Source organism: Lipotes vexillifer, unplaced genomic scaffold (assembly GCF_000442215.2).
Source record: "Lipotes vexillifer unplaced genomic scaffold, Lipotes_vexillifer_v1.1 scaffold2818, whole genome shotgun sequence".
Classification (NCBI taxonomy): Eukaryota; Metazoa; Chordata; class Mammalia; order Artiodactyla; family Lipotidae; genus Lipotes; species Lipotes vexillifer.
The window spans coordinates 65,771-89,899 of NW_006792582.1; the positions used below are offsets into that span (position 1 = coordinate 65,771).

The window sequence follows — 24,129 nt, forward strand, 5'->3', positions numbered from 1 at the left end:
CTTTCACTTGAACGAATGGAGAGCCATTGTAGCATATCCAGTAAAGGAGCAACGCGATCTGACTTACGTTTTGAAAGGATAGCTCTGACTGCTTCGTAGAGAATCAACTGCAGGGGGCCAAGGGTGGCAACGGGGAGACCAGTAAGGAGGCTATTGCAGAGATCCAGGCGAAAGAGGACGGCGGCTGGAACCAGGGTGGTAGCCCTGCGATGGTGCGCCTCGGTTTCCCCATGTGAAAACGAAGCTTAGGATGCCGGCCCTGTATGCCTCCCAACGTCTCAAAAAGCCCCCATCCGGATGGAATGCCAGGAACCTCCGGCCAGCGGGGTGCCAGCCTGGGTAAAGGGGGACTGTGGGGCGCGTGGGCAGCTCCTTGCGCGTCCAGGCCGCCTGTGCCCACGAGAAAGCCTAGACAAGTACACGCCCCGTGATGCGCGTCAGGAGGGTGAGACCTGGCGGAGGAAGGTCTTGCTCCTCAGACTGAACAGGGAAGGGTGGGAAGGTGAGTGCCACTCCCGAGTCCTGGAGCGGGTCCTGGGCATCCGGCACTGTGCGCGCCGCTGTATGCAACCACTCTGCTTGTGCAGGTGCGGCAACGACATCGTGCGGGCATCATGCGGGGAGCGCCACAGCACCCCCTCCATGCAATTCCCCCCCCAGCCCCCGGCTATGACCCCTTTGTCTCACTTTCCCCTACCCCCAGCTGTCTGCCTGGCGGTCCAGCACCGGGTTCGGCGCGCACGGCCCCGCCGGGGTCCCTCTGGCGGCCGCCGTAGCAGCGCAACCCGGGCCTGGGGCTCCCGAGAGGAGAAAAATCATGAATGAAATTGATGCGGTGCTCCCGCTCCCCCGCCCTCCCGGTCCAGGCAACCTCGGCATGGGGGCGGCGCCTGAGGGGACTCCGAGCGGAGCTGCGGGGTGGGGGCGCCCGAGATCCGGGTCGGGGAATAAGGGTCCGCGACCCGGCCCCACCTGGGCCCTGGGCGCCGCCGGAGCTCCCCGCCCCCGCGCTCGCCAGCCCCTCGTGCCCTGCGCAATTCCCGGGAAGCGGCGCAAGCCCGCCCGGGGGCGGGGCGGAGCCGGGACTAAGGGCGAGGAGCCGACCTGGCGGCTGCGCCCGAGACTCCGCAGCCGGAGCGCATTTGGTGAGGGAGCGCGCACGGAGCGCGGGACTGAGCGCCGGGCAGACGGACCGACGGACGGACGCCCCCGCACACGCAGACGCACAGAGCTCGGCGAGGTCCCCGTCACACACACACACACACACACTCGCGCAGGCACACACAGGGACACACGCACACTCGCGCGCGCACATCCTCCCGCCAGCCTACCCGCCCGCTCGTCGGCGTCCGGAGTCCGCTCTGGCCGGTAAGTGCGGCGCCTCCGTCGGCGCCTTTGTGTGGGGAGCTGGAAGGTGGAGGGAGCGGGGTCCCTCCCAGGGAGCCCCGGCAACTGAGACCTCCTCCAGACCCCCAGGCGTAGAAGCCAGCGCCCGCCCCCGCCACGCCCCCATGGGGCTCCCGACGCCCCAGGACTGGGGGAGGGGTCCCCCACTCCTGGGAGGGGACCCGGCGCTGGGTAGAGGGGAGAGAGCAGCGGCCACTCCCCACGAAGCTCGTGCGCGGTTCCGGAGAGGGAGGGGAGGGATCGGGATGGTGGTCCGGGGTGCGAGCCTCTCTGCTGCCGTGGCTGGTGCGCGGCTCTTGGCTGTATTACCTACCTCTCCAGGGTCTGAAGCTCCGGAGGAAGGTTGGAGATCGCTGCTAGCCTGCTGGCCTGTAAACCGGGGCTCCCAGCCTTCGCTTCGCTTCGCCTCCCCCGGACCGTGTAGCTTAAACCACCAGTTTCCCACCCGCCCCCAAAATAAAAGCCCAGCGTGTTCCCCTCCCCCAGCATGCCCCTTTTTCCTGGATGAGGCCCAGGCTCCTGCAAAACCTGGAGATTGCTTGGGTCAGACTTCTGAGGGGTTTACCTTACCAAGGATCATGTACCTTAGAGGGTCAAGACCAGGTGAATCTTGGGAACTCATTCAACGCCCTCATTCTACAGACGGAGAAACTGAGACCCAGTGAGGTGGCTTGACCAAGGTTACCGGAGAGTTACTGACAAAGCCTGCATTAGAATCTAGCATCCCTGGCTTTCATACTCATGTCCTCTCCTATACAATTCCATCCTTATCCTTGTTGAAGCCCCAGATCCCCAAAATTTACCTGAGTGTATCAGGAAAGTCTTTGTAATTCCAGCCCTGCCCCCTTTTGGAGTGTCAGATGCCATTCATTTGCTACCATACTTACTGTTTTAAAAAAAAAAAAAAAAAGGCTGGCCTTTAATTTGCCTGTTTCAGCCTCAAAGGAGATCTTGAGATTTAGTTTGGGAGAATGAAGCAGTCCTGGGCAGGAGATCAGATTCCAGGATGTTAGTCCTGGTTCTCCCAGGAGTCACTGAACCAGTGTCCTTAGTTGGACAATAATGCCATGGTCAAGGAGTCCCCCACATTGACCTGACTGTGTGCCTTCCCCCCTCACTCTACCCCCCCTCCTTAAGGGCCTAGGTCTTCTAATCCAGCCAGGCTCCCTTCATCATCCCTCTGTAGAGGTCTCTTTGTCTTTCCTGTCCGGCCACCTCTCCCTCCTTGACGTTTGTTGAGTGCGGCCTCTTGGTGTTGCTGACAGAGCTGCTGGGGAAGCTTGAGTTACAGCCTCACCAGGCTTGGGTGATGGCTCAGGCAAGGTTCCCTCAAAGGCAGCTGGGTATCCCCAGAGCTGAACCCGATGCCTGGTGCAGAGAGGGTGCCCCGAGAGGTATGTTGATGGAGTGCAAGCTGGATGGTGAATGGATAAAGTTAGTCATCTTTGAGAAGACTCTGTTGGATGGGGTAGTTGGCAAGGAGGACAGTGTTCAGTCTCTAGGGGCCTGAGGTTCTTGTCTCAAGAGCTTCCTTCTTGAGTCAGCAACCTGGCATGGAGCAGAGACAGGGTGACCAGCTGGCATAAGTGCAGGGGCCACCACTCACATTGTTGTGCCTGTAAATGGCGTTGTGCTCCAGAAGCACCATTTACATAGACTTCATAACGAGCGGTGGCCCGTGGGTTATTGCTGTGCCATGGCTCTCACCCTCAGAGTGAAGAGATCTGGCTGGACAGTTGCAGTGAATGCTTATAATCTTTCTGGGTCTCAATTTCTCCATCCAAAAAATAAGATCATTGGATTGGTGTCAGGATATCTTTCAGGTCTGAACTGTTGCAGGGGGTTGGGGAAGGGGGGGGCACTTGTAGTTTTCCTCTTCTTTTCTTCTGTGATGAAATCATTTATGTAGGGTACTTAGCACAGGGCCTGGGACATAGAAAAAGCTCCGAATAGGTAGCTGTTAATACCATTAAGGCCCCAGCCTTATGGATATACCTTCCACTTCTTTTTTTTTTTAATTTATATTTATTTATTTACGTATTATTTTGGCTGTGTTGGGTCTTAGTTGCTGCGCGGGCTTTTGGGCAACTCTTCGTTATGGTGCACGGGCTTGTCATTGCGGTGGCTTCTCGTTGCAGAGCACAGGCTCTAGAGCGCAGGCTCAGTAGTTGTGGCACGCGGGCTCAGTAGTTGTGGCACACGGGCTCAGTAGTTGTGGCTTGCGGGCTCTAGAGCGCAGGCCCAGTAGTTGTGGCGCACGGGCTTAGTTGCTCCGTGGCATGTGGGATCTTCCCGGACCAGGGCTCAAACCCGTGTTCCCTGCATTGGCAGGTGGATTCTTAACCACTGCGCCACCAGGGAAGTCCACCCTCCACTTCTTCCCTTCTTCAGATTGCCCAAGGACATGAGATTTTGAATCCTGAAAGTCCCTCTCCCTCAAAAAATCCCTCCTCCACTGATCTATTCCTGGACTTAGGGCTCAGCCAGCATAGGACATCCATGAAGTTCCCTGGGAGAAGTCACTTTTGTTTATCAGTTATTCCTCACCTAAGGATGATTGAATTTGATAGTTTATATACAGTCAAAGCTTTTCTTACACATTGTCACTTATATTTAATCCTCATAACACACCCATGATATCAATAGCATTATTATTCCCATTTTATAGATGCGGAAGTTAAGACTCAGAGTTTAACTTATCTAAGGATTGGTACTGTAAAAGTCTCAGAGCCAGAGAGTTGTGTCTCCAGCTCAGAGCTTTTGACCCCAGATTCTGAACTCTTTCTTGTATGTCACGTTGCCTGTCCTTTCCTTGAAGCCTGTCTGAAAAGAGAGACAGATGACCCCTTGGATAGAATTGAGAAGGAGGGGTTTATTCTTCTGGAAGATGAGGAATGGCTTCTTGGAGAAGCGAGGTAGCATTTGAGCTGGGTCTAAATGATTTGTACAACGGAAGGAAGGAGGAAAATATTATAAGTAGTGGAAACAGCATGAGCAGAGAGCCGGCAGTGGGGGCTTCTAGGACGTGTGTAGAAACTGGAAAGCAATTCATTCCAACTGGGCAAAAAGGATAAAAGAGGAGCCGTGAGAAGGAAGCCTGGGTAGGAAGGTGGAGGCAGTTGCTGGGAGCATTGAGTGCCAAGCCATGTGATCATCGGCCTTTAGTTTTTGAGTGGGGGAGAGACATGATCAAATGTGGCCATTAGGAAACTCACTCGGGCTGCCCCATGGAGAACAGATTGGAGGGGGAGAGCCTGCTGGCAGGGAGCCCAGGTAGGAAACAATGACAGCAGTATAGGTAAGAGTTAAGGAGGGTTTGGATAGGGGAGATGGGGGGCGGGGGGTTGTAAGAATGAAGAGAAAGAGGAGTTGATGCAGGAGGCCACAGTGTCACCAGAACTGGCAGTGGATTGGATGTGGGAGTGGAGGGAGGGAGGAATGAGAAGTGATGGCAAGGTTTGGAGCCTGAGTGGCTGGGCATCCATTCTCAGACAGAGCCCAGCAGGAGGGGGAAGGGGAGGCTCAGGAGTGGGGGCCATGGTCTGACAGGGTACCAGAATGACTCCTGCAAAGCTGGCTCACCGAGCACCCCAAAGTGTCCAGAGCCAGTTGCTTCCTTCCTCCTCCATTCATTCACTTATTATCCAAATACATAGAAACATGTTACATGTGAGGTTGTTCTAGGCTCTAGGGATTCATTGCTGAAAAAGATGAACTTCCTGTCTGAGCTGTACCAAGGGAGACAAAAAAGAAAACGTAAGCAAAGTATAACATTTCAAGAGGTGAGCAATGCTCTGGAGACAAAAAAAGCAGGATGAGGGTTGCCTGGGGGGGGGAGAGATTTACCTTTAAAAAGAATTGTCTTCAAGGAAGTGGTATTTGAACAAAGACCTGAATGAAGTGAGGAAGTGACCTTGGGGAAGAGCATTCTGGGAAAAGGAGACCGCAAGTGCGAAGGCCCTGAGGGTAAGAAAGAATAGCTTGGTGTTCTCAGGGAACTGCAAGTGTGGCCGTAAAGCATAGGTCCAGAGGGAGGGTGGAAAGGAAAACGGTAGGAGACAGGGGCAGGCCCAGATCACATAGGTGCTTACAGGCCTGAGGAATAAGAGATCGTATGACGTTAATGAGTACAAGAGAACTGGAGTCCTATTCTCCTTGTGTTTGTCATGCCTAGAAAACCAAGCCCGACACTCAGCAGTGGCTCACTAAATAGTTGTCTAATGAATGAATGTTGGAAACCACCATTTATGTACGAAGCCTCCTATCTTGGACTAAATAAAGATGTTGTAGCATAGTAAGGGCATAAGTAAGCTATGTATGATCAAAATGATAAAGCTCAGATGATTTTTGAATATCTGTGATGTCATTCAAGGCTGAAAATTTGAGTCACGCCTGTAATATTCAGTATGGCTGTTGACTAAGGCGAAATAGTAAAACATACACGAAATGACTGTAAAACAATTAAAATGGTAACATTTTTTGGTCTTCCCTCATCCCCTTTCCAGTGCAAATATACAACCTTCTGGCTTCATTTCAAATTTTCCCTTGTGCAACTCTTATGCCCTCAGCCATTTCGCTTGTAGAGATTTTAAATAAACTCGTCTCTAGCACAAAGGCCCATATTTGCAGGACAGGGAATTATCATCTTCAATAAATTGACAGATTCCCAAAAAAGGCAGAGAGGGCAGTGGGGAAAGAGAAACTATTTATAGAAGTATAAATTCTTTAAGCACCCAATTAATTGTTTAAATCGATCTATAAGTGCGATAGGAAAGACTCCAGAAGATGGTTAATGGTTTAAAGCTTTTTGTCTGCATTCAGTTGAACACAGGGTATGTGTGAACATTTCAAAATGTATGGCACCCTTTACGAAAAATTTAACTCACACACCAGGAAATATGTTCTTAACAGTGTGGGTCAGCGTAGCTATCTGTGTCTAAGTACCTGTGTTCAGTCCGAAGTTTACTCATGATTAAGTGACCTGGGGCAAGGTCCTTCCCCTCTCCCAAACTGTTTCCCCATCTCTAGGAGATAGGGCTTGGGTTTCTAGGGCCCCTATGGCACTAAGCACTATGGTCTGTGATATCTGTAGGCCCACACTGTTGTCTTCCTGGAGGACAGTGACCACTGTCACAGTGTGGGCCTGTGGCTCCCTGTGGCACTCAGACGATTTGGTGGATGGGAGGTAGACAGGCGGTCCTGTCACAGAGGAGACGGGATGCTTCCATCAAGCAGACAGAGCCAGATAATAGGATGGACCTTATGAGAGGGCAAGTGGACAGGTAGTCTAAGCCTTCTTAGAATCATAGTCTCTTTAGGTGCCCTGGTCCAAATTCCATCTGATTCTGCATGTTTTGTCACCTCTAGGAACTGGAAACTCAGGTCAGCTGAAGAAAAAAACTAAAAACCCTTTTAGTTTTTGAACAGTACCGTCACCAAAAAGCTCTTCCTTACCTTAAACCATGGCATTACGGAAAATAAGGTCTTCCCCCATTCTTCAATATCATCCCCATCTTTTTTGCATCTGGTGAGACGTGAGACAAGCACCTTGGCCACCAATATCTGGCAAAGCTCCAGAATTCCCTAGACTCTTAGAAGAAAGCTTTTCCCACTCAGCTGCGGCACATAGAATAAAGGCATCCTCCTTCCTGTGTCCCCCTTGAAGCAGCCTTGATGCAAGTTTCCATACCTGGGGTGCGGCATGCTGAGTTGGGAAGGGATCTCCTCGAGCTAGATGCAGGGGATCCACAATTTGTAAGCGAGCAAGCATCTTGGTGAGAATTCCTAACTTTGAGCTAATGTAGGGGATAAACTTTTCTTGGCCAAGTCTGGTTACTGTTACTGTGATAGCAGAATACAGACCCTAAATTGCCCTTCCTTTGCATGGTGAGGTGGTTGGTTGATGTCAGTAGAGAGACATACCAAGCTTTGATATGTCTTTCTTAAGAGTGGAAATGTTCCCTTTCTCCCCCAACTCTCTGGAAGCCACTCAGGAGGGATTCAGTGGACTTAAGTGGTGGGTGGCATGTGGCTGTCTGAAGTGGACTCCAAAGATTGTATATTTCATTATCTGCCTAAGAGTGTGACCCAGCCTTTGAAAAAAAAATTACACTGTAAAAATAACACAACTTACTATTAGAACAACTGTAAGATGAACCATGATTTTATATGTCCCATTCTGTTTCTTCTATAGATCTGTATCTTTTATAGTTGAAATGAGTCCACATCTAGTTCTGAACCCAGCATTTTTCACTTAACATTTTCCCGTAACTTCTGTACTCACGCATGACCACCTTCTATCCTCAATGGCTTCCATACTTTACTTAATCATTTCTTAATTGGTGGACATAGTCAGCAGTGAACATCTTCAGTCACACGGCTTTTCCATCTCACATTCTCGAGGCATCTGATTTAAGCATCCCCAATAGGGTATGACAGGACCTGGGGGAGGGGGACAGAAGAGCACAAGGTTAAAGTACATGTTGTCTGTGGACAGATGCAGGTTGATTTCATGGATACAAATGACGTGGTCCTGGGTCCTAGGGTAGAAAGAAAACAATGGACACCAGAGCTGGAGCCATGGAGAGGATGGAGAGGGACATTATGGGCTGGGAGGCCAAAGTCACAGAGCGCTGAGGGTGTGATGGAGGGGTGTCAGATTTCAGATGGAGTCCCTCCAACATTTTATTGATTTGTTTTGGTGTGCCTTTTAAAAATTATGGTGCAGTACATAAAATTTACTATTTTAACCGTTTTAAGTATATAGTTCTGTAGCACTAAATACATTCACACTGTTGTGCAACCGTCCTCACCATCTACCCGTAGAGCTCTTTTCATCTTGCAGAACTGAAACATTAAACAGTTAAACAATAACTCCTTCATTCTCCCCTTCCCCCAGCCTCTGGTAACCTCTCTTCTACTTTCTGTCTATGAATTCACATGTTCTAGGTACCTCGTGTAAGTGGAATCATATACCATTTGTCCTTTTGGGTCTAGCTTATTTCACTTAGCATAATGCTTTCAAGCTTCATCCGTGTTGTAGCATGTGTCAGAATTTCCTTCCTTTTTAAGGCTGAATAATAGTCCGTTGTACGTATATAACACGTTTGCTTATCCGTTCATCTGTTGATGGACACTTGGGTTGCTTCCACCTTTTGACTATTGTGAATGATGGAATAATGCTGTTATGAACGTTGATATACAGATATCTGCTTGAGCCCCTGCTTCCAGTTATTTGGGGTATATACCTAGAAGTGGAATTGCTGGATCAAATGATAAATGTGTATTTAATTTTTTGAGGAACCACGGGGTGCTTTTTATTAAGGATTTTTGTGTACTCATCAAAAAAGACCACTAAGTGAAGTCTTAGGACTGGAGGGTCCTATTGCCTACAGCAATGTTTCTCAACAGGGACCCTGCTGGCCTTTGGGTGGGGGAGTTCTTTGTTATGACAGCATCCCTGGCCACTCCCCTGAATATTTCCCAGGAGGACCCTTCAGTCATTGTGACAAGCAAGAACGCTCACACGCATTTTTAAGGTCTGTTTTACGAATGAGAAGATGTACAGACCTTCAGCGTTCCATTCAGTGAGTTTCAACGATTGTATGAAGTTGAATAACCATCACCGGGCTTGAGATGTGGAACATTTCCATCATCCCGTAAAGTTCCTTCTTTCTCCTTCCCAGTCAGTACCTGCCCTCAGAGGTAACCGTTGTTGCCGTTTCTGTCTGACTCGTGGCATGCGGTCTTTTGTGTCATAAAGCAGTTTTTGAGATTCATCTGCGTTGTTGCACCCTCACCCTCCCTGACACACACACAGATCTCTAGATGCCAACTAGAGTGGCGGTCCCTGCCTTAATCTAACTAAGGAAAAGTGGGCTGTGAGTTAAAGTCAGTGTGTGTTCGCCAGATGCGCGAAGCCCTCTGCCGTGTGATGTGAGGCCCCTCACCTGCCCGCTGTGTCCAGTCACACTGAGGTGCCCGCCTTCTCCCAGCTCGCCTTGCCCTCTCACTTCTCCTGGCCTTTGCCCCTGCAGTGTTCTCTGCCTGGAACATCCTCGCCACTGTCTGGTGAACTCTGCTTGTCTTTGAGATGTTCAGACATCACCTCCCTGTGCAGCTTCCCAGACTCTCCCTTTTGCCCTCTCAGGCACTCACATTACACAGCCTCTGTTGACAGTTAGCACAAATTTGACTCTGCTCACAAGACTGCAAGCTGGTTGAGGGCAGGGACTACGGCTTAGTCATCTGGGGATCCTCGCAGGCCCAACATACTGAGCCTGATAGTAAAGACACGGATCTAAGATTACAGCAGGTCTTGTCTCAAGGTTACTTAGAGGCAGATTGGGTCTAAAATAACTGTGCAAAATATATCCCCAAAATACTGTCTGAAATTGTTCAAAGAAAGGTGATGAAAAAAGACAGTGTAATCTTTGACTACAGATGATAAATGTAGCATTAAACTCACTGCCAGTGAGGCAGAGACCTCCAGCCCTTCCCCCAGAGGACCTGGCATCATGGGAAATGGATGGGCATTGATGAGTGCAAAGTACTACAGCTCAGGGAGCCAAAGGGATGGGCAAAAGAGTGGAGTTAGTCATGGGGGCCGCCTGGAGGAGGTGAGTTCCAAGGGTTTTTCAAAGAGGAGTCTGTTGAGCCAGAGAGTTACATCATCGGGAAATCAATAGAGAGCCTTAAAGCATGACCCAAGGCAGCCTGGATCATGGTCTGATCTGTCCTCTTGTGACTGTGGTCCTGAGTCTCACGTAGCTGCCCTTCCCTCCCCTTTCACTCCTTTTAACTCACTTCTTCCTTCCTTCTTCTGTTTAGTCGCTCCTTCCCATCTTCCTTCCAAACTTGAATGTGCAGAAAGAGCTGGATGTACATTGCCCGGCCTTCCATCCCTCCTTCTCTGCACTGGACTCCCTGTCTTGGGGGTTATAGAAGGAGGCTCATCCCTTGCCCCCTCCCAGCCTGGGCAGCTCACAGAAGCCAAGTTTATGAACAGGAGAGGGAGGGTGCAGCCCAGGGTGGAGCGTGGTCCATTTTGAGGTGCCGAGTTAACAAATCAAAATGGTGGGGGAAGAATTCAGCCAGAAGAGAGGTCAACGTGCACTAGACTCCCCGGGGAGGCTTCCTGGAGGCGGCATGAGCTGAGGCAGGCCCTGGAGGAGCAGGGGCCACACCTCGGAGGAGGGGAGCAGGCAGCCCTGTCCAGGAAGGAGGAATGGGGGGAACAAGAGCTGAGAAGCAAGAGCGGGTGTGGCTGGGAGGCGGGGCAATACACATGGAGGAGGAGGATTTGGGGAATCCTACTGTCTGGTCTCAGTTCTTTGCGCCCCCACCTTCCTGAGGGCTCTGGGTCTGACCCTGGGGACCTGGAAACAGCCCCGGGCTCTCCAGAGGGGAGGGGATGGTTCTCCCGGAGAGGCCCTGCTCATCCTCGAGCTAGTCTCTCCTGCGTCTAGTCTCTCCTGCGTCGTTCTCATTAGCTCCAGAACACCTGGCAGAGCCTGAGGAAAAAGGAGACAGAGCTTTGTAGCTGATGGCACTGCCTGGCTCCCGTGCCGGGTTGACTTAGAGGGCACCAGGAGATGCAGCTTTAAGCCAGGTCAGCTGTGGTGACAAGGAGGATGTCCGCCCTGGGTCGCCTCGTACTTTCTGCGCTTCAGTCAGTTCCTCGGTCATTACCACAGCCTGCGGCCAGCAGCTCCTATTGCTTCCATGGCCCAGAGGAAGAAACCGGGGCTCAGAGAAGTTAGGACACTGGTCCAGGGCCCCGTGGGGAGAGGGTGGCAGAGCACAGCATTTCAGCCGTGTCCCTTGGCCTCCAAATCCATGCTTTTTTGCAGAGGACTGTGGCTGCCTTAAGGTATGCAGCCTCAGAATGGCCAGTCTGTTGTGTATCAAGGCATTCAACCAATGACGGAAGAGTCTGTTGACAGCCCACCCCAGACCCTAGGTTTCCAGACCCTTTTCAACCTTGATTCCTGGTTCCCTCTGCTTTTTTTTTTCCTCTTTCCCATTCCATTCAGCTTCCTGGCTCACACTCTATTCTCTCTCCTGGCAAAGGTGCCTCAGACCTAGCTAAAGTTTCCAAACAGCCTCTGTCTCCCAGGCCCTGCCTCTGACTGTTTGCCTGATTCTTTTACCAAACTCTGAAGTGCCAGGATCTTCCCAACCTGAGCACAGAAGGGTTAAATCAAAGGCTGAGTGTGAGGGCCCCGATAGAGGACTAGACCCCCCAGGGAGGTATGGCAGGAGCTAGAGGTTTCCCTAGCTGCAGGTGGGAGCACACCTAGCTCTGTACCCCAGCTCTCCCCTCTGTAAGTACATACAAGCCCTATGAGAAGTGGTTTTGTAAGCGACGAAGAGCAGAGCAGATGCCAGACAGTATCTTCATGGACGATCCAGACCAAGGCACAGGCAGCCCTGGCATCGAGGCCCAGGGTTGGCATCAGGGACGTCTAGGGCTAAAACCAGAGACAGGTAGAGACCAGAAGCACAAGATCATTTGTGATCAGGGTGGGTGTATAACCAGCACTGCCTCCTCCCAAGTGGAGGGGGAAGAGCTGTAAGAGTGGACAAGGCCTCAGTCCTAGAAGTCAGATGACCAAGACAGAGACTGCCCGCCAGAGCATCAGGCGGAAAGCCAGGGGCTGGGATGGGGCCAGTGTCTGAGCCAGACAAGCAGCAGTGAGACTGAGTGTTGTGAAAACTCTTAACAGTAATATTAGTTACCACTTACATGGTACACTCTGTGCTGGGAACTCTTATAAGAGTTTTATGTTTTCTCATCTCAATAATATTTTGAGTTAGGTACTACTACTATGTACCTATAATATTTTGAGTTAGGTCCATTTTACAGATGAGAAAACTGAGGCACAGAGAGTTTGAGCAAAACTCCTGATCTCCTCCAAGACTGGCAGCATGACCCTTCACATTCATAGCTTGAAATCAGCCATGGTGGGAGCATTTACACCCAGGAAATCAGCAAATGCCACAAATCATGGCTTTTTAATTTTTTATTTATTTTAAAAGATTCTTTTGTCTGAGAACCAGTTTACTAGCACACCACCAGACTCATCCCAGAGCCTCCGTGGACCTCACCTATGGGAGAGAAGTCCTGTATTAACTGAGAAACAGGCAACGCCTGACACACTAGACGACAGCATTTCTAGGAGCTTACTGGGCCCTGTCTAAGCATTTTGCATGCATCTCATGTAAAAACTTCATGTGAGGATCAAAATTCATTCAATCTCCGTAAGAACCCTCTGAAGTGTAGACACTGCTTTCCTCATTTCACAGATGAGGAACCTGAGGCATGGAAAAGTCAAGTATCTTGTCCAAGATCAGGCAGCCAGTGAGGGATCCTTGATTCAGACTCGGGCAGCCCAATCCCAAAGCCTGTGCTTTGTGGCGTTTTTAATGAGCCATTTATAAGTGCTCAAACCCTAGCTTACTTTTCATTTATTTTTTCAAGAATAGGTCTTGAATATCTGTCTGCTGCCAGATGGGGTATTAAATACAGGAAACAGGAACGTCCACATCAGAGGCCGTACACCTAGTGGTTTCAATAAAGCCTGGGCCTGGGGTTGAGGCAAACGGAGTTTGAAGCCTGCTTCTGCAGCCTACCAACTGGGTGAACTTGAGCAAGTGACTCAGTCTCTCCAAGTCCTTATCTCCACATGTGTAGGAGGGGGCTAATGGTGTTTTAGTTCATAGGGTTTTGGTGAAGGATGAGTGATGTAATACATGTACAGCACTTGGCAAGGTATCCAGCACTCAGTAAGCACTCAGTAAAAGGAGGCTGCCGTGATTATAATCCACACGTTTGTGTTCCGGTAGCTCCATGTGAGGTGGGGATACAGGCATCAAAGATAATCACCGAGGGACTTCCCTGGCAGTCCAGTGGTTAAGACTCTGCACTTCCATGGCAGGCGGCACGGGTTCGATCCTGGGTCGCAGAACTAAGATCCCGCATGCCACATGGCATGGCCAAAAATAAAATAAGTTTTTAAAACAATGGATGATCACCGAATAGAGTGTGAGAACAGAAGGCAGGTACCCAGTTCTTCCTAAGGGAGACAGGGAGGGTTCTGCTGAAGGGGTCACATTTGAACAGGGTCTTGAAAGGGTCTTAAAGAGTTTTCCAAGCAGAGGAGGGAAAAGGGGGCTTTTCCCTGAAGGGAAAAGTGCATTCCAAGGCATCATAAGTAGGAGCAAGCATCTAACAGAATGGAAATAACAGAATAGCCCCCTCCTGAGAGGTGTGATCACGCCTTCACATTTGTAATTGTTTCCTCCTTGTAAATTAAACTGTATACCTGGAGTATGGGGGGTGTGGAAAGAGGGAGCAGAAGGGGGATGTTTTCAGACTCTTGCAGAGCAGATGGTTAAACCAGATGACCTTTGAACTCTGAAATCCTGCTGTTCGATTGATCATCTCTGGGCTCCTGTCCACCACACGGATAGGACTATCCTCAGTACATACTGAGCCACACAGCTGAGCTGGGCCTCCATGAGTAACTGGCTGGGGTGGGAACACCTTCCCCACTTGAAGGTTGGGCAGCCTCTGCCCCAGGCTGCATGGACCAAGGGCTTGTTTCCCTGGTGCTGGGAGCACCCTCTGCTGCTTCCCTGCCACTCCACCACCTCCACCTCATCAAACCTTGATAGCCCCAGAATTGAAACTTGACCTTAAGGAAAGGCCCTTAAAGTCATTAAATTCAATTCTTTTGATTTTCATTTGTGGCTACTGACACTCAGATTAGAGGAAATGACTGGACCAAGGTCCTACAGTGGCCTAGGACTAGAGCCCAGGGCTGCTGGGTCCTTGGCCATGGAGCACCTTTGTTCCTCCAGTAATGGAGCACAGCTGCCACCATCATGCACACTCTCCACTCCAGCCAGTCTCCCAAGGAGGGCTTCCAGGGCCGCTGCTTCAGGTGGAGAAACCTGAGGTCAGGGTCCAGGGCAGCACTTCCTGTCGTTCTGTTCCTGGGGAGGACACACAAGGTAACGGCCCCACAGCAGTGAGCTCCTTCAGAGCCCTGGGGACTGGAGTCTCCCTCAGGCTCCGTCACTGACTCACCCACCGTGAGAGTCTAGCACAGTCACTTCACCCCCTGAGCCTCAGTTTCTTCATCTGTAAAATGGGGATGATGCCCCAAAGACCTATGGTGAGGATTTTTCAAAGAACATCTATAATGCAACTGCTGTAGTCTGCTGTTACGTTCGTGTTCACTCTCTTCCTATTTTCAGAGTGTTGTTAACAACGAAGGCTGAAAGCCAGAAGAGAAGAGAGCTAAGGAATATGGGCGGTGAGAAGCAGATCTGTCATTACTAGCGTTGTGGCCTTGGGCAGGTCACTGCACTTCTCTGGATCTCTATTTTCTCATCTAGAAACTACAGGTAATGATAGTATGTTCCTTCTAGGGCTGTTGTGGGAATTAAGGTCTGCCTTATGTCTCTGGGAAAAAGGGGAGGGAGGAGGAAGACACGAAGAAAGAACATCACAAATGAGCACCTCGGTAAATCTCCCTGTCCGTACTCCCTTCCCACATGCCCTTGTCAGACTGAATTTCTTTCCATTCCTTGAGTGTGCCCTGCTTCCTCTCAACTCCAGGCCCATTCATGGGCCCTCCTTCTGCCTGGCACACCCCAGCTGCTCCTCTCTCACTCCACAGCTTCTGACCGCCACTCCTCCATGTCTCATCAGAGATCCCTTCCTGGGAATTTTCCCTGACTCCTCTGCCTCACTGGGGGCCTCACCAGCATCCCCACAGCACCCTGCATTTCTCCCATCAAACGGGCCACCTGTGTTCCATTGCCTTTTGCTTACCTGCCCTCCCCCCAACTGTGCCGTGAGAGAGTGTACTGCATTGTATCCCCAGGGCCTCACCCCGTGGCCTGCACATAGTAGGTGTTTGGGAAACACTAGCTGAACACATGAATGTTCCAGTCCCTGAATCGGACTCACAAGAAAGGTGGAAGACTCTGTTGACGAACCACCCCCACCCCTTTGCAAGCTGGGCCTCTCCAGCACCCTTCCATCTTCCCTTCCCTGGGGTGCCGGCCAGGCCCACGCCCCAGTCTCCCACCAACAGAGCAAGTTGGAGAAGTCATCATTCATCTGGGCACATCCCAAGCAGAGAACACTCAGACCCTGTGTTTGGGATCCAGAACACTCTGAGTTTGCAGTCTGCTCAGACGTGGGGACAGATGGCTGGACAGTGGACAGCTGGGCAGGGAGGGTAGGCAGCTTGGCAAGATGGAAATAGCAGTGAACTAAGCATTGGGAGTCCTGGGCTCGGAGCCTATTTGTTCCACTAGTTTGCGGCATGCATCAGTCTGAGCTCTGTGGTTGCCAGCAACAGAAACTGACTGAGTAACTTAGGCAGGAAAGCTGCTTGTTAGAAGGCTTTGGGGTGTGACACAGAATGACCTCTGGTCTTGGACCCTCCCTGTAGCAAGGGACAAGCAGAGCACCTGGGGAAGAGAGAGGTAACTCCCAAAAGGGAATCTGGATTTTTAGCCACCTGAAAACAATTGTTCACACCTTGTGTGACCTGAGGCAAGTCACTTAACCTCTCTTGCCTCAGTTTCCCTCTTTGGATGTTCTAAAGCCGGCCTCTCTCCTCCATTCACATCTCCCTTGTGCTTTGTGCTGAGAAGGCTTCCTGCCCTGGCCCCAGATGGTGCCTTTCCCCATCCAGACACCGTAGGGATGATGATGAGTGAGAGTGGTGAGCAAGCGTGTGTGTGCTTCCCTGCTGCCACCCCAGGGAGGAGGGGGCGAGGCCTCCCCACCTGCCTGCTTTGGGACACGTGACTCATTTGCATGAGGTGGTCAGCTGGTTTTCCATGAAGCCAGAATGTCCTCCGCCCCTGTACGCTGAAAGTGCTGATGAAAATCTGGATGGCATTATGGGTCTCTTTCCGGCCATGGTCTGGCCATCTTCTCAAGGTTGGGAAGCTCCTGGCTAGATTCTGCCCTCCCAGAACCCCAAAACCATTAACCCTGAGACCCTGCCACTGCCCTCCATTTGACCTTTAACATGTACATCAACAGGCTCGGGCCCTGAACACCTGGGATGCAGGGGGTGGCTGAGGGGGTGGGGATGCTCCTAAGTCACTGGCTGCCTGGTGGGGGAGACAGGTGCACAGGCAGCTAACTAAGCAGCAGAACAAAGTCAGAGGCAAAGAGGAGTGTGAGCCAGGGGTGTGGGGGCGTGGCCCAGGGATGGGAGAGCGTGATTCTTCCCGGGAGATCGGGGTGCTTCATGGAAGAGGTAATGCTGCAAATGAGTAAGATTTGGCAGGAGGAGGAAAGGAAACATCAGGCTGAGGTAAGAGCACAAACAAAGGCCTAGAAGTGGTAGTGGACAGGTTTGAATTCAGAGAATAGGGATGTCTGGTGGGATTGGAGCTTCAGGAGGGTGACAGAGGCTCTGAGTTGACAGTTCGGGGTGTCTAGAGGGCCCCAGGACCCCCAGGAGCATGAAGCCCAAGGTAGAGGGCATGTCTGCCTGGGGTTGGGTCAGGAGGTTCCTGGGGGCTCAGCCTCCCACCCAGGAATCTGGCTTCAGCATCCCAGGTCCTCCTCACCCCTCACCCACCTGGGAAGAGGGCGCAAGCTCCTCTGGCCCCCTCCCCAAACCGGTCTGCTATTTCTCTGCATACGACCTTGGCAAAGCTGGCATCCACTCCAGGATGCCTCCTGACAGCACCCACCCATCCACCATTCCACCGCCCAGGCAGAGGTGAGGTGCTCCCAGCCCATCCCCGACAGGCCTCTGTTAGCACGCTTCTCCCAGGCTACAGCGTTAGCTATCCTGTCTCCCCCACCAGCCATGAGCTCCAGGAAGGTAGGTGGGCTGGTCCAGGCCAGGTCTCCAGTACCCAGCCAGGTACACATTACCTTCACACACGAATGGACAAATGACGGTGACGACGTTCAAGCTTCAAGGAGGATCTTACCACCTGATTTTATAGATGAGGCCTCAGGGGCCCAGGGTGAGAGAGGACTGCCCAAAGTCGTAAGCATGTTGGGAGCAGAGTTTAAAAGAGAAGTCTGGTTCATAGCAGTACTACTCACAGTAGCCAAAAGGTGGAAACAACCCAGATGTCCATCAGCTGATGAATGGATGAAATATAGTTCATCCATGGAGTAGAATATTTTCCAGCCATTAAAAAGAGCTAAGTACTGATACGTGCTACAACTGGGATGAACCTAGAAAATGTTATGCTAAGTGAACGGAGCCAGACACAAAAGGCCACATATTGTATGATTCCATTTATATGAAATATGCAGAAAAGGCAAATCTGTGAGAGACAGGAAGCAGATCAGTGGTTGCCAGAGGCTGAGGGAGGGGAGAATGGGAGTGACTTCTTAATGGGTACAGGGTTTCCTTTCGGGGTGATGAAACTCTTCTGGAACTAGATAATGATGGTGGTTGCACGGCGTTGTGAATGTATTGTATGTTTTAAAATGGTTAAAATGGTGAATTTTAGGTTATGTGAATTTCACCCCAGTTTCAAAAAAGGAGTAGATTGGGACCAGATCAGATGCCACCAGCTGGGCCTAATGTTTATTCCTCAAACACATGCCACTGATCGCCCTTTCTATGACAGACCTCCTCAGCCCAGGGATCGGGGAGCCTGTGGCACATCTTGGTTCAGAGGAAGCCCCATGGTCAACTGGAAGAGGACAGGATTCCTGCTCAGGTGCCTCTGCTGGTGCCCGGCCTCCATCACTTCCCCATCCCACTGACCAGCCTGCTTCCAGTTAATGCCAAATATTCCGTACAACCTGCTTCCAGTTAATGCGAAATATTCCGTACATCTCAGGCCTCCAAGATGCTCAGCTCTTGCTCTTGCTGTTTGCACTAGGAAGGAGGTGCTTTCCTTTGTGACCCTCTCATCCACCTAGAAACATCCTTTAAGAACCAGGTCCTATCTTCCCTTGCAGAAGACATCCACCCTCCGCCCCCTCACCACGAGCCAAGCTGAGCTCCCCAAGGTATCACGTGCATGCAGCCTATTAAAGCAGGTGTGGGAACGATCATGTTTGCCTGTGTGTCTCCCTTGGCAGACTGGGAGCTTTGTGGGGGAAGGGCCTGGCTTGTTCACCACTGTGTTCCTAGGATAGCCCTGGTGCCTTGCTCACAGGAGGTGCTCAGTAAACGCTTGTTGAATGGGGCAATGGCTTTGGAAAAGTTCTCTTCCCTCCCAGATAGTCTCCATCTGTGAGGGAAGGACAGGCAGGGTGATCTCCAAGTCCCTTTATGTCTGAGGTTCTCTGGTTCTAAGAGCAGCAGTGAGGGGCCAGCGCAGCAAGTCGCTGCCTGTTGTCACAGGCCAGTTTTCTGCTCCTGTTGCCCGGCTGGTAGAAGTGGAGAAGTGGAGAGAAGGAGCCTGCAGTAATCCACTGCAAGCAGCTATTTCTGCTCTTGGCAGGGAGGAAGGAGGGCAGTTCCCGGAGACTGGGCTTCTCCATTCAGCCTGAATGGACCAGCTCTTCTCTTTGGAAATCTAATTTAAACCCTCCCCTGAACAGCCTAGACATGCAGGTTTTGGCGAGGTTGCCTGGAGTCCTTCAACTGCAGGGCCGAGAGCAGGCTCTAGCTCCATTTTCCTCTACAGACGAGAGGTGCTACTCTTTCTGCTTTCCTGATTATGAAATTAGTCATTTTCTAGGAAGCTTATTTATAGAGTCCGCTGCACACATGCAGCGCTGAGCTATTCTGAACACGGCTTGGGGCCTGGGAGGCTTAAGGTGTGAAAGCAGCTGTGAGTCACACATGGGTCCCCCTCCAGAGGTATCTGGATACCTAAGTTACCTTTTTGCACTGAGCCAGGAGCCAGGCCTTTGGGGCTGCCCTCCAGCTGGGGCGCTCTTCAAGATAAATAAAGAAAAAGCTTCAGATCGTGAGGTAGGGGGTAGGTGTTCTCCATCCCAATCCACATGGCCACCCACTCGATATATCACCTGGGCCAAGTCAGACCTCTGTTCTGTGCCTCCGTTTCCTCCTCTGCTAAATGAGAGGCCTTCCTGATTCTGGGCCTGCTTGTGGACAGCAGCTGTGGAGGAAGGTTCCAAGTGACTTCACAAAGACTGCCTTCAGGGCTTCCCTGGTGGCGCAGTGGTTGAGAGTCCGCCTGCCAATGCAGGGGACACGGGTTCGTGCCCCGGTCCAGGAAGATCCCACATGCCGTGGCCGCTGAGCCTGCACATCCGGAGCCTGTGCTCTGCAACGGGAGAGGCCACAACAGTGAGAGGCCCGCATACTGCAAAAAAAAAAAAAAAAAAAAAAAGAATGCCTTCACAAAGGCAGCTCAGATAATGGCCATGTTTGAGGTCCCTGATGTTTTTCTAAGAATGTCAGGGCAACATTCAGTTATTCAACAAGTGTTTGTTTATTTATTGAACACCTGCTGTGAACCAGGCACTATGCAAGGCTTTCAAGATACAATGGTAAATGAAACAGAAATGGTGGTCCCTGCCTTCGTGTCGCTTATAATCTAATGTTAGTCAAATAATGGCCTGAGTTAAAATGAAATTTCAAACTCTGTCAAGTGCTGTGAGTAAAAAGTACTGGGAAGAAAATAGATAGTGGGAAGCAGCCGCATAGCGCAGGGAGATCCAGCTCGGTGCTTTGTGACCACCTAGAGGGGTGGGATAGGGAGGGTGGGAGGGAGACGCAAGAGGGAGGAGATATGGGGACATATGTTTATGTATAGCTGATTCACTTTGTTACACAGCAGAAACTAACACACCATTGCCAAGCAATTATACCCCAATAAAGATGTTAAAAAAAAACAAAAGTACTGGGAAGTAGAGCTCCTGGAGCGGTGGGGGGCTCTCCAGGCAGGGAGAAAAACACACGCAAAGGCATCATGAAGGAAAGAGCCTGTCCCAGTGTAGCTAGAGTGCAGAGGTTAAAGGGGAAAGGGTCATGAAATAAAGTTGGAGGGATGAACAAGGGTTAGACCATTCAAGATCTGATAAACCATGTCAAAGGTTGCCATTGCCTTTGTTCCAAGTGTAATAAGATGCCATTCAAGTATTTTTTTAAGGAAAGTTATAAGATAAATGTTGAGTTGTGAAAAAGTTCTAGCTCAGGCCTGCCCCATCCAGATGTACAGGTTGTAAAGTGCACAATCTATGAAGCCGTATGTATTGGAGCCGTATGGAGAATGTTTTGGAGGCCAGGCTGAGTGGATGCCAGAGACCAGTTAAAAGACTGCCACAGTAATCTAGGCAAGAGATGCTGCCCTGGGCCAAGATGTAGGTAGTGAAAAGGGAGAAAAGTGGAGAGACTCAGGAGACATTTAAAGGGCCTTCAAGATAGCAGCTCTCTCTCCATAGGAGAGCTGGGCCCTGGGATTTGGGATTCTCAGAGGCCCTCCCAATTGGAGTGAGGAAAAAATAAAACAATTGCCAGTTGAGAGCAGAAGGTGTCAGAATGAAAATGGTCACCATCCTTAACCCGGCCTGTCTGCCCTTCATTGATTCCGATCTTCAGCAGGGCCTGAAATCAGCCTAAGGACCAGTCCGAGAGGCAGGATTGCAGGACTAGTGGGTGGAGAGGCAGCTGACCTCTTGAACTTCTTGGAAGTATTATGCTAGCAGGGCTGTATTAAAGTTTCTTCTGGTTGCCAGTTTCAGAAATCAGATTCTGCTGGTTTGAGCTAAAATGTTGGAATTTATTGGAAGGATACTGGGGCATCTTATGGCCTCAACAGAAATTTTGCCCAATCAAGACTCAAGATGGGCCGGAATGAAGTAACTCCAAGACCCTTGGCAGCAGATGTTTTTGGACCTTCTCTCCAGGACACTGTGGCTACCGTGATTCAGCCCCCAGAATGCATTTGAAAAGTGCAGAGGAGAGGATCTGATTGGCCCAGCCTAGTTGGTTTGTCCAGCCCTGGATCAGTCAGCTACTGCCTGGGGTCAGACACGAAGGGCAGGCAGAGCCACTGGAGCCCACACCTGCACAGCAGGCTATTCCCAAAGCAGGGAAGCCCTGAGAGCAACGCAATTACCCTAAGCATAGGTCAAAGTGCAGACACTGTCTGGTGTCTGACTAATTTCCAGCAACCTTTTTCCCAGCTTACTGGGTAAAGGAGAAAAGCTAGTCCCCAGCATAGTCCTGGAAGGTGCCCTGATGAGCTAGAAAGAGGGTTTTCTGAGTTCAAAAAGAAATAGAACATTTAGAAAATGCATATACATACACAGCTACTTTTTCTAGCTATTTCCAGAGAAGAGTTTTGCATACCACTTTTTACTGCCTGAGGCACAGGGAATGTGCAGATGTGGGGAGCTGGACACATGCTGTATGCTACCCAGATCCCTCTTGCTCACCCATGGTTCAAACCCACAGGAAGTAGGAGGCAGAATGGCTCAGCAGTGAAAGTGTGAGCCTGGAGTCCTAGACTGTAGTTTCGTACCCAGCTCTACCCTAATGAGCTGTGTGACCTGAGGCAGGTTACTCGACTTCGCTGAGCCAGTGAAATGATCCCTAATTCATGGGGCCCTGATGAAGATTCAGTGTGATAAAGTTTGTAAAGTGCTTTGAACGTAGTAAGCCCTCCTCCTGTGGCAGAGATGATGGTGCTGATGGTGGTTTTAGAGATGTTGCTGGTGGTTATTCCACCTGGAAGACACCTATAAAATTCTGCTTCTGCCTCTGCAGCTTGACCCCTCTGTAGGTTGGTCTTTTCCTCCGGTCCCCCTAATGGGGCAGGGTTATTCCAAGGGACACAGTGCAAGAAAGGAAGGCTTTTTCTCTTTGCTCGGGGTTTTGTCTTGATCCCAGCTCAACAGCCTCATCTCACATTTTTCATTCTGCTGCAGGAGTGAGAGAGAGAGAGAGAACCACACTGCTGATGACTCCAAGGGAGGGGCCCTGGACATGTGCTGCAGCGAGAGGCTGCCGGGTGAGTCTTCCCAGCACCAGGTCCCCCAGAGCTGCAAATGGAGAAAGAGAGCTCCGGATGGCGCTGGGGCTGGAGGAAAGCCTGGGTGGCTGTGAATTTGCTTTAGAGGAGTGACTCAGCTGGTCTGTAGGTCTTCGTTTCAATGAGGATTTGTTTTTCTAATCCCTGATGTCTTTCTAACCTGTTATCATTTGGAGCTGCTCTAGACTCAGTTGGAGGAAAGAAGAGGCAGCTGAGGGTGTGCGGGGAGGGTGGAGAGAAGGGTGAAGAGCTGGGGAGTCCAGGCTTGATCAGGACATGACCACTGGCCGGTGGTGTGCTGGGCAGATTTCGAAAGGTAAGATTAGGAAACAGCCTGACCGTGGCATGAGCCAAGGGTGCGGTGGACGAAGTGGAGAAAATCCCTGACAGCCCTGAGGAGAAGCCTGGCTGTGAATGTCAGATTGTGCTGCTTGAGTCTGGCTGACCACACTTGAACCACGGGCCATTGCTGTCGCCACAGAAACATTACCAAGGCACTGCTGCCCATAGAGAAGCAGCACCTCTGGTTGTAGACCAAATACCCAAGTCATGATTAACAGCCTTGGAAGGAATGAAGGAAGGAAGGTGGGGGAACCTTTTTTGTGTTTTTTCCTTTTATAAAAGTTTTTATTGTTTTCTTTTCCTCCTTATAACAAATATCCATTGTAGAAATATTAGAAAATAAAGACAAGAGAAAAAGAAAAATCACCATAATCCTGTAACACTACACACATTTTCACATCTCCCTTTCCAAACCTTTTTGTCGAGAAATAACCGATTCTGAATTCTAATTGTGAACTCTCAAACCTGTAGCTTGTCAGAAACCTCATGATTGGCAAGGAACCTTAGAGTGTCGAGTCTTCAGTGACCCTCTTTAAGACAGACATGGAAAACAACTCAGTGTGACTCTAAAGCCATGACTCTTTAAAATAAGTGGTGGTTTTTTTACCCCATGAGCAGTTGCCCCAGCTACGGATGAAGTTCCTCCAGCCTCCCACTGAGCATTGAGCCCTTCAGTATAATTCTCACCTTATCCAGTAGGGGGTGCCATTGCTCAAAACACTTAGGACAGCCTGTTGAGATGGGCTAGGATGGATGCCATTGCACCAGTGTCGTTGTGGGACCCAAAACAGCTAGCTTGAGGACTAGACTTCTCCAAAGGGATGTAAGAGCTGTCTGCAAACATCTGAAAGGCTGCCTTGTGAAGGGGACGGCATATTCATTCTGTGTGTGTCTTATGAAGAGGGCATAAATCCAATACATAGAAATTTATAAGAGGCCTGTTGGCCCACGGGATGCAGAACTTTCTTTCTGACTCTAAAAATAGTCCAGTCATTGAACTTGATAATGCAGGAGAAAATGAGTGTTCCATCACTGGAGGTATTCAAGTATTGTCTGGGTAGACATTGGAGAGGAAATTTCCACAATGGGTGGGAGGTCGAGGTGACAGCACGAGTCCCTTTCAGCTATTAAACAGTTCTGTGATTCAGATATGAGTCATAGAATTCAGAGATGATTCTACAACCAGGGATGGCCCCAGTGGCTAGAAAAAAATCCACAGAAAATAGGACACCGTGTATAGGAATCCAGAGAGTAGCGTGGTGTGGAGGAACGAGCATGGGGTCTGGTCTTGGAGTCTGGCTGTTCTGCACACAGGCTGTGTGTTTATGGACAAGTTATGTAACCTGCTGGTCCTCCAGTCCTTTATTTGCAAATGGAAACAACAGTATGAACATTTATCCTCACAAGGAAAATAAA

At 50.5% G+C, this 24,129-nt stretch overlaps 1 protein-coding gene across 1 annotated transcript in view; it reads left to right on the top strand.

Annotated features, from left to right (window-relative positions):
• The first annotated feature begins 1,265 nt into the window (after positions 1-1,265).
• Positions 1,266-24,129, top strand: part of PTPN5 (protein tyrosine phosphatase non-receptor type 5) — a 54,994-nt gene continuing 32,130 nt past the window's right edge. The window contains exons 1-2 of the mRNA XM_007465742.1: positions 1,266-1,368; positions 22,268-22,350. Coding sequence (XP_007465804.1) covers positions 22,326-22,350 — 25 coding nt within the window. The 5' untranslated portion in view covers positions 1,266-1,368; positions 22,268-22,325. The remainder of the gene's footprint in view (positions 1,369-22,267; positions 22,351-24,129) is intronic.